Genomic DNA, 10,215 nt, shown 5'->3' with positions numbered 1-10,215 from the left:
GCGGTTGCGTTCGGCTGATTGGTGTGCGGTTTGTTGGAGGGCGATTTCGTTCTAATTGCGAGGGTGTAAGGTCGTGTGCATGCGTGGGTGTGTGCGCACGCGTGGGCGTGGGTGAGTGCGTTTGTGTGCGCGTGGGTGTGTATCCGTGGGTGAGTGCGTGTTTGTGTGCGTGTTTGTGTGCGCGTGGGTGTGTTTCCGTGGTGAGTGCGTTTTGTATGTGCGCGTTTGTGTGCACGTGTCATTAATGAGACATCGTATATAATTATGGGTTGGAACCCTACAGTTTTCATTCATTTATCATCGTGATCATGTTACAAAGCGATCTAGTTCGTTAAACACTGTAAACGATGTAATGCGTCAATACTGTGTGCTTTCAGAATACCATAGACTGTACACGGTTTTGAAAATATACACTGTAATTTAATACTTCGTATATGAAAACGAACGCATCTCATACAAAATACCTAATCAAATAATGAAAACACAGGCGGCGTGGCGGAGACCGAGCCGCTGTCTTTCATTGATTATTTACATCGTTATCGAATATACATATCGATTACGTCTATATGTACATAGTCACCCTATGATTCTCCACGAACATAATCAAGAAATGTTGAGAAACTATGATGCTTCCGACACATTCATTATCGCAACTACACCATCAGCTCAAATCGTGTGCTAGAATCTGCTACGATTACACATAGGTAATAAGCTAATTGAAATAGAGAAACGCATATAGTTGAATGTACGTCTACATCTAGAATCTTTTACTATTACACATTGCCAATAGGCCGAGTAGAAAAGAATAGAACATACCTCTATGCACACAGCGGGGTCTTAGCTCTAACACCACACAAAATCTTACGCTATCGTTACTATTAGCACATAGCCGATATAAAGATAAAGTCAAACAATAGGAGCGGCAGACCTCTATGCACAGCCTACCATGCAATAGATCTTACCTGGTTACTAATTATTGTTACACGGCGCAGCAGCGTCCGTCGCCCTGCGACTTGTTTCACAGCGCGCGACGCCTGGTCCCGCACTGCTTAGACTCATACAACTTGTCGCTCGTGTGAAGAAGAGAGAGGGCGGCCGTAGGCGGCAAGCGGCGTCTAAACCGCAGGCGATCCTCGCCGCGGACTTCTCATCTATGCAGCCGCTCCATGTCACGCCCCTGAGCGCGTTAACCATCATTGTCGTCGTGGGAAGAAGATGCGGCGATGAAAAGAGAGAGAGGGCGCCGGTACCAAGGCGCGTGTACCGGCAAGCTGTCCTCAGATCGAAGTGTCTTTTCAGCCGGGGTGAGATAGGCGCTTGCTCGTCCCGGACGCTGGCCGCAAGACTTCGGAGCGGGGTTTCTTCGTCGCCGGGCGCCGCCGCTAGGCGCCCGCCGGACCAGAAGACGCTCCTCCTGCTCCTCACACTGCTGCTGGGCCAACCTGCGGACGTGTGGAGGCGGCCGCGCAGCTTCTCCGCTGAAACATGACGACGAAAGATCGCGCGCGAGGAGTGAGGCGCGAGGGTGGCGAGCGACGCGCGCGCGAAAGGCGAAGGACAGTGGGCGGCAGGGAGGGAGAGCAGAGAAAACGGCAGAAGAGAAAAGAAGCAAGGGAAAGAGAAAACCGAGAGAGAAGAGAAACAGAAGAGTACGCGTTCTGCATGCGACAGCTTCGGCTGTAGCCAAGACGTGCTACGTGTCATAGGCATGGGCATACGCGTGGTAACAGAGGTTGTAGCAGATAGAGGCATCGACCAGTCAGCAGCAGCAGCAGCAGCAGCAAGGCAAGCAGCAGCAGTAGCAGCAGCAAGGCAATATAGTAGTGAATTAGTAGTAGCAGTAACAGAAGTAGTAGCAGTAACAGAAGTAGTAGTTGTAGCAGTAGTAGTATTAGCAGGATTCTCCAAGCTTTTTCATTATAGCATGGCGGGTGCTGCCTTTACGAAGTTTACGGTCCTAGTTGGAAATCGCCGAAGGCGGTTTGCGTGCTAGGGGGGTCCGGGGGCTACGATATTTAGAGTGGCGGGTGCATTTTAGGATGGCGGGGCTCGATGATAGCCTGGCGGGCCGCCAGGCTATAAGTGCTCTTGGAGAACCCTGATTAGCACGCACCTTCCTGGCTTCCCGGGAAGACGTCGTCGTCGTTCTCCTCGTCAGAGCTGAACGTCACGGCCCGCACAGGCTTCCTCTGTCGCACGGGTCGCGTGCTGCGCGGCGCAAAGTCCCCATCCTCTTCGTCCGACGACCACTTGTTTCTCAGAGGCGTGCGAGCCGGCGCTCGCTTCGACCCTAACGAGAGACAGTCAACCGTCAAATATCGATATCGACCGACGGGGGAAATTTCCGCCGTCTCCGTGTGCAACGAGAGTAAATTACGTAAACCGAGTATTAATGTATAAAACGAGTATAAAATGAGTATAAAGCAATTAAATTAATTATAAAATTATGAGAATCACGAGAAGTGTGTGCAGCGCAGTGCGGGTAACGATTGCCTTTCGTTAAGCAGTTAAGAGTTATCTGATCGTGTTGCGTAGTTGACACTGGCTAGTGTCAAACTTCAATATACTAACTTTAAAAGTGGTTTAGCGAATAAGAGTAAACGAGAGTCATAACCCACTTATTATTCGAAACGACTCTAAAATACCAAAACTCATTATCGCATATTCAAATCAGAACGGTTCGCAACAACACACGCGATGACGTCATGTCCCCGTCAAAAAGCTAAATATAACAAGGAGAGGAAGCGCCGCCATATCTGGCCCAAATATTTGCCATATTTGGTCATATTGGTCCAGAACAGATTAGTGTTCTATTGTCTCTGGGGGACGGATCTGCACAGCCGTTTCAGCTGATTATGGTCCATAGATGGCGTCCTTGAGGCGAAAAGCACACAGCCAATCCGCTTCCTCTCCTTGTTATATGTAGCTCCTTGGTCCCCGTTACTGCCTTGTCGATAAATCCATTTCATAAACTAGTGGCACTACAGACAGTAGGCACGAGCATCGCATTAATGACGACTCGTTATGAGACGATGCTGGTGATCGTGAGGTGTACCTCGTTTCTTCTGGCTCTTAGGAGCTGCTTGTGAATGCTTGGCGGCTTTGTCAGCTACCTGTCCTTCGTCCAGACCTTTAACGTGGCATTCGTGCAAGCGGTCCGCCAACTCATCCAGAACGTTCTAAAACACCAACAACAACAACATCATCATCATCATCATCATCATCATCATCATCAACACCAACACCAACAACAACACCAACAACAACAACAACAACAATATCACAACCACCAACAACAACAACATCAACATCATCATCTTCATCAAACAACAACACCAACAGCATCATCTTCATCCGCAACAACAACAACATCATCATCATCATCCGCAACAACAACATTATCTTCATCAACATCATCATCATCAACAACAACAACAACAACAACAACAACACCACCACCACCAACAACAACAACAACAACAACAGCGACGACCTTGGTGCACTGACCTTCAGCTCGACCTTGGCGTACTTCCGTGTCGCGTCGACGATGCTGCTCAGGCACGCGTACACGTCGTCGTCGGCCAGCTTGTCCGCGAAGCAGGAGAAGTTCTCCAGCAGCTTGCGGATCGATCGTTCGCCGTACGAGAGCAGTGAGAGGCAGTATGCGAGATCGTGCCACTGCCTGTCCGACCTGCACCGCGCGAGAGAGAAGCGTATGAGAGCAGTGAGAGGCAGTACGCGAGGTCGTGCCACTGCCTGTCCGACCTGCACCGCGCGAGAGAGAAGCGTATGAGAGCAGTGAGAGGCAGTACGTGAGGTCATGACCACCGTACGTGATCGTATTGTAGCACATTACGCGGAATTCGCGGACAGCTATTGATTTGTAAACAAATCGAGTTAAGTAAAATAGGATAAAGTCATTGTTATCAATGAACATTTTAAATTAATATTTAAATACAATCAAATTTTACTTAAGAGAAAATATGTTCACTAAAACGTTCATTATTATTCATGCTTATACCTTGTTGCTCTGAATCTGTGGCACAGCTTTTCAACAAGCCCTTCCAGCTGTTTGTCTTTTTGGATGAATGAAAATAGGTAGCTGAAAATCATTAATTACAATAAATGCGAGTAAACTAAATTGAGTAAAAATGAGAATTTGATGACACATATTAATCAGGCATTTATAATAATCACGCTAAAACATCATAGCGTCATTACATTTTCAAGCAGGCTGCAATGATTAGCGGTGTAAAGCATCGAGAATGAGTCTTGAAATGTGTGATACTACCACCACATTTACTAACAACAAAGCAATTTTTTATACTTTGTTTATACAGGAACTACGTAATAAAGTGTTTTCGATAACACCGTAAAAAGATACGAGAAAGTCTCAAGACAATAGCAGATGCAGAAAAGAAGAACCGTGCTTGTTCATTGATCAAAACGTGTCAAGGATATAGCTCGGGATACATTAAAACAATGATGAGTTTGATTAGAACGAATCGTAAACTTACGACATGATATTGCGGAATTGTTCCTCGGGTACTCCTGCGTCTGGGTCAGAGAGTCTGCTAATCACGTCCGGCAGAATATTATATACAGCGTTGCCCTGAAAATAACAACATAAATAATATAAAAACATAAAATATAACAATTTAAAAGAAAATAAAGTATATTGCCCTGAAAATAAAACCATAAATTATATAAAAACAGTAATTATAATACTTTAAAAGAGAAGATGACGTATATAGCTCCTTTTTCAGGCTTAAATGTGTTTCGTAATGCAATGGTGCAATGCTCACTTGGAATATATGAAGAAATACACAAACTACTTCATAAACATAGACAGAAAGCCCCCCTTGTAACGTACCTTTTTGGATAGCTCATGGAAGAACAGCTTAGTAAGACTTGCAACTCTCTCATCCACATCAGAGAGACACAGGGTTAGCTCGCTGAGTTGCCCTTTAACCTTGACCATGTCATTGAGGATGAGATGTGTTAACACCATCACGGTGTTTCGTCGTACCTGCGAAGACTCGTCCCGTAACCTGCAATGTAGAGAGCAAATATACATGTAAAACACATTGGCGACAGTCTATAATGTATCTCTGAGCACGAGGCTAAAAAGACCGATACAATTTTTAAATAAATTTTTTTTCAAATTAGGGATTGATGCTCAAGCGATAAATAAATGTAAATGTAAAAGATCGTAAATAAAATTTTAATAGCTGTGTTATTAAATGTAACACATAATGAGTAATCACTCACGCAATAACCCCCAAGCAATGTTGCATCGTCTCTCAGACAAGTAATCAATTGTAACCATCGCCGTGTCACAATCTCAATGGTGCGCTCACCCCTCTCTCTCTCTTCACACACACAGTCTCTCTCTATGCACTTGCGCACGCGCACACTCTCTCTCTCTTTGCACACATGCACGCGTACACACTCTCTCTTCGCAGTGCACGAGCACTCACCGCGTGTACAGATGCGTGCACACTCTCTCTCTCTCTTACTCTTCGCACACGCGCACTCACAGCGCGTACAGATGAGTGCGCCCTCTCTCTCTCTCTTCGCACACGCACACTCACCGCGTGTACAGAAGCGTGCACACACACTCTCTCTCTCTCTCTCTCTCTCTTCGCGCACGCACACTCACCGCGCGTACAGGTGCGTGGTCCACGGCTCGATGAGGTTAGGGAAGCGGAACGTGAGGTCGCCGATGGCAACGATGGTGTTGCCCCTGATCGTCGGATGCGTACTCTTCTCTAGGATCGTGAACAGCAGCTGCAGGTGCTCCTCACAGAACTCCGAACTGATGCGGGTGGCGAGCGAGAGAGAGAGAGATAGAGAGAGAAAGAGAAAGAGAGAAAAAAGAAAGAGAGAGAGAGGGGGGAGAGAGAGAGAGAGAAGGGGAGAAAGAGAGAGAGAGGGAGAGAAAGAGAGAGAGAGAGAGGGAGAGAAAGAGAGAGAGAGGGAGAGAAAGAGAAAGAGAGTGACAGAGAGAGGGGGAAAAAGGGAGAGAGAGAGAGAGGGGGAAAAAGGGAGAGAGAGAGAGCCAACGTTAGGCATCATGCACGCTCGGCGGTCGAACGGAAAAACACTCTCCGTTTCTCATTTGCCTTATAAAGTTATCGACCTGATATCAACAGTTGGATTAAGGAGCGATCGATACAAAGGAGTTTCAACAACTGTCATAACAGCCTGGAGAGTGACAGGTAGCTATGGCCAATCGGCATTGCAATGATGCCATTCTAAAAACACTGCTTAGTAAGATAGTGCCGTGATTTCGACAATATGGCGCGCGTGAAAAACACATATATGCAAGGGGGAGTGGTTTTCTCTCTTAGGCAAAGGTGTCAATTGCACTACGTACAGATAACACCATCACGAACTATATATCAGTCTTTCAATTTCATCGATTAAAAATGACGTCATTGGCGTGAAAACGTAACCACAACTGAAGAGAGGAGACAACGTACGAATGCGTGAACACGTACCTCACTATCATGAACTGGGCGAGGCTCAATGCTGCAGCCGTCTGCAGTTCTTCATGTGCGTACTCGCCTGGGTTGGTGCAAATCGCCACCACCAGTGGAGCAAACTGAGCCAGAAGGTTATCGCCTATCCCAGACACACGAGTAACAGTGAAGGATAGCTTAAAAGCATCTCTTTGCGAAAGAAGATTGACAATTCGATAATTTACGGAATTTTTCTGAAGTGAACGGCGTTCATACATCACTCAATTGACATGAGACCATGGAAAAAACAATCTATTTAATAAAATAATGGCAAGAAATGAGTGCTTGGATAGGTGTCACTGCTATATACATCGACTGTATTACCATAGACTAAGAATAATTTAAACAGTAATGAAACTGGACTTGTTACTGAAACTTGAAACTGTACTTGAATAACTTAAGTTATTCTTAGTCTATGGTATTACTCTCTCAAAAGCCTTTACATGTAAACCAACCGTCTTATACTAGTAGAAACAATAGGAGAGCAAGATATAAAATCAAAAACTGCCTGTTTTCCTCCTCTTTTTTGGGGGGTGGGGTGGGGGGGTGTCCAGGTTGTAAAACCTATCACAGAGAGCTATCTGATGTAGAATAGCGTGCTACCTGTGACGATTTCTTTATCGCAGACTTTCCTGACATAGTCGGCTTCAACATCATCCGTCACGGCTCCCGTTAACCCCATCTCATCCTCTATCATGTCACCTGTTGACTCCTTAAATATGCATGACACGGCTTCACTCAACAATAGACAATAACAACAATTATTATCATTAATTGTTTATAGCAGAATATTTACCTGCAAGAATTAAGCGAGTAGTAATAGATATATATGTCTGGTATTTAATCTAAAGCACTTTCTAATTAAAAATTTAGTAAAAATAAGTTTTTTGCCAAGTTTTATTTTAAAATACACCATTGTACTGCACATGTTTTTTTTATTTATTTATGACTTTTTAACATGCGCATTCAAGTTTTCAATTCAAAATACCACATGTCCTCTGACTGACTGACTGATTAACCAACTAACTAACTAACTAACTAAAGACTAATGTGCCGTCAATGATGAGCATCGATAACAATAACGAGAGATTTTTTGTAATCGGTCGGACTTCGCGCTCACGCACGCACCTTCGTCTTGCTGCCGTCCCCCGGCAGCGACGACTTGCGTCGGTGCGGCTGCTTCTTCTTGCTGTTCACTTCTTCCTGGATCGCGCGCCGTCGCTTCAGCTCGCTCGTGACGGCGCTGTCGACGTGCACGAGCTGCTTGAGCGCCACCTGGCCGACGACGACGATGAGGCGACACAGGTGGCTCGGGTTGATGCGCGTCGCCTCGCTCAGGACTCCGCTGCTGCCAACGTCGTCATTGCTGTCGTTGTCTGTCTCGTCGCGACACACTGCGCCGGGTGAATACGAGCGTGTCGTAATTATTAGATTGTTAATGTTGATGTAGGGCAGCACTAAACATGGGAACGAAAATTTATGAGAGGGGTTGACAGGGTGCGAAATTAACGCGAGTCCGGAGTCAAATACTCCCTGATTTGACATATGCAGGAGTCCGTGTGACTCCCTGAAAATTTTGCTATACTAACTAGTTTGTTCCAGAGCACGGCCTCGCGGAATTACCGTATTTTTTCAGCAAAACTTAATTTTGAACTTCAGACTACGGACTCCCTCTTTTTGAGGGCAGGAGTCCAACGGCCCCCGGGGCGGACTCCCGTGTTCAAAAGTTAATTTCTACCCCTGGGTTGACACGTGCCGCCTCGCTCAGGATACCTCCACCGCTGTTATTTCCATTGTTGTCCGTCAATCAATGCAATTTAGAAAAACAAATACATAATACTTAAAAGAACTATTTTAGATGCAAATTAAACCACTTTGTAACTTAACCGACTCTAATGCTATATCACGTGTGTTATTCTCACCAATTTCTTCCATGACCTGTTTTAAAATTGCGCCGCACAGTCTATCTGGATGTTCGGCTAGCTTGTAAATAAGAGAAACACCTTGCTGGGCCAGAGGTATGTAGTGTCTGTCGCTAAGATTCGTAATCCCTGCAAAATAAATCGCGACAAACAAATGCTTAGATTTAGCAGCAAAGTAGGAGACTGCAACAGTGTACATTGTACAACAGTGTTATTCCAAAATCAATGTCATTATGACATAACTAGATGGAGGATGCATAAATAAGAAGATGCTTTATGCTGAATGGCAATGCAATACTGTACTCTAGCGAACAGTGAAAGAGAAACAAGCAGAGCTGTACCTTTGACAAGGAGGTTGCTGAGACGTGAAAACATTTCGTGTTCGGCATCAAACCGGCAAGGTGGCGCCAGTGATCCTGCCTTCACCTGTAAACCAAACCACCATTTCTTTAGCTTTGGTATGCTAAAACAAGATTTTGGCGTTTTCTGTTCGCTAGAATTCCTCGTTGTAATAAAAATAAGTAAATAAGTGTTCAAAGAACAAATTTAATAGGGATTATTTTTCTGTGCCATTGTTAAAATATTCATTGTATAAAACGCTTTAGCAAATGTACTATTGCAGGCACTGTATCTACTGACATGAAGATTCGCTTGTATTTTTCATTTGATAATTATCATTAAAATATTCTAACATTATTTTGCCGGTATTATAATAGTATATATTTATATATTTATAGCATATTATATATATATATTGTAATACAATGTGGTAGTAAAAATTCATAACACAAAAGTTAAATATCATGCGAAATGTACTGTTATGCATACCTTTTGTCCGCCTGCCATTTTCATGAGTGCTACACACGCGTCAGTAGCCAGTTCAAAGTCGTTCTCCGCTCTCTTTCCAAATCCCTCCTCAATCAAGATGTCTATGTTGCTTTTAACTATTTCAACCACAGCCCTGATGCGGAAAACACAAATTCACTCAGAAAACTGAATAATCAAACTCTTGCATGATATAATAGGATCAGGAGTAGATAATAGAAGATCTATTATCTACTCCTGATAGGATGTATAATGATGATATATGATGTATATATGATACAGTGAAACCCCAATTTAACGGGTATTCGGATAATCCGAATACGCGTTAAATTAGGGCCGGGATATAACGCAATGAGTAATTGGACCTTTTTTTTGCTCTTTCCAGAACTGAAGTTTTTTTGTGAGTTAAGCCGGCATTTTTTTTGAACCCCAATTTAGCACGACCCCGCTTTTTTCACGATGACATTTTATGGACCTCAACGATCGTGTTATAACGGGGCCACACTGTATATAATGAATAATAACATTGACTGCAATGCTTTGTCAGACCTAAAATATAGAATTAAAATTAGAATTTAATATCATAACTTACCCTGCAGCCATTGCAAGAAGCTTTAAGGCCGCTTTGCTTTCATCTTGCGTGGTGCCCGGGATTTTCATCGCAAACCTTTCCCATAACATCTGGATGACGGAATTTTCAATCTCTCCATTTTTGACAAAATCTACAATCTGAAAAATAAGAGCAAATAATGATGCCAATTAGCGCATCAGTTCCATAATATGATCATGCAACTGAGAGAGAGAGAGAGCGAGAGAGCGAGAGAGCGAGAGAGCGAGAGAGAGAGAGAGAGAGAGAGAGAGAGAGAGAGAGAGAGAGAGAGAGAGAGAGAGAGAGAGAGAGAGAGAGAGAGAGAGAGAGAGAGAGAGAGAGAGAGAGAGAGAGA

The 10,215-nt window shown here is 44.3% G+C and overlaps 1 protein-coding gene across 1 annotated transcript in view; it reads right to left on the bottom strand.

The window, feature by feature from the left end:
- Positions 1 to 653: 653 nt before the first annotated feature.
- LOC106811978 (condensin complex subunit 1-like) overlaps positions 654 to 10,215 on the bottom strand; it is a 32,448-nt gene continuing 22,886 nt past the window's right edge. Inside the window, exons 17-31 of the mRNA XM_014815723.1 lie at positions 9,864 to 10,000; positions 9,275 to 9,407; positions 8,788 to 8,872; positions 8,447 to 8,575; positions 7,653 to 7,918; positions 7,128 to 7,236; positions 6,504 to 6,627; positions 5,663 to 5,818; positions 4,874 to 5,051; positions 4,518 to 4,612; positions 4,022 to 4,102; positions 3,508 to 3,691; positions 3,056 to 3,179; positions 2,114 to 2,290; positions 654 to 712 (exon numbers count right to left, since the gene is read on the bottom strand). Of these exons, the coding sequence (XP_014671209.1) occupies positions 654 to 712; positions 2,114 to 2,290; positions 3,056 to 3,179; positions 3,508 to 3,691; positions 4,022 to 4,102; positions 4,518 to 4,612; positions 4,874 to 5,051; positions 5,663 to 5,818; positions 6,504 to 6,627; positions 7,128 to 7,236; positions 7,653 to 7,918; positions 8,447 to 8,575; positions 8,788 to 8,872; positions 9,275 to 9,407; positions 9,864 to 10,000 (2,037 nt within the window). The remainder of the gene's footprint in view (positions 713 to 2,113; positions 2,291 to 3,055; positions 3,180 to 3,507; positions 3,692 to 4,021; positions 4,103 to 4,517; positions 4,613 to 4,873; positions 5,052 to 5,662; positions 5,819 to 6,503; positions 6,628 to 7,127; positions 7,237 to 7,652; positions 7,919 to 8,446; positions 8,576 to 8,787; positions 8,873 to 9,274; positions 9,408 to 9,863; positions 10,001 to 10,215) is intronic.

The sequence above is a fragment of the Priapulus caudatus genome, unplaced genomic scaffold, assembly GCF_000485595.1.
Source record: "Priapulus caudatus unplaced genomic scaffold, Priapulus_caudatus-5.0.1 Scaffold597, whole genome shotgun sequence".
Taxonomy (NCBI): domain Eukaryota; kingdom Metazoa; phylum Priapulida; class Priapulimorpha; order Priapulimorphida; family Priapulidae; genus Priapulus; species Priapulus caudatus.
The sequence above is the reverse complement of the archived record's forward strand: the minus strand, read 5'-3'. Positions and strand labels throughout refer to the sequence as shown.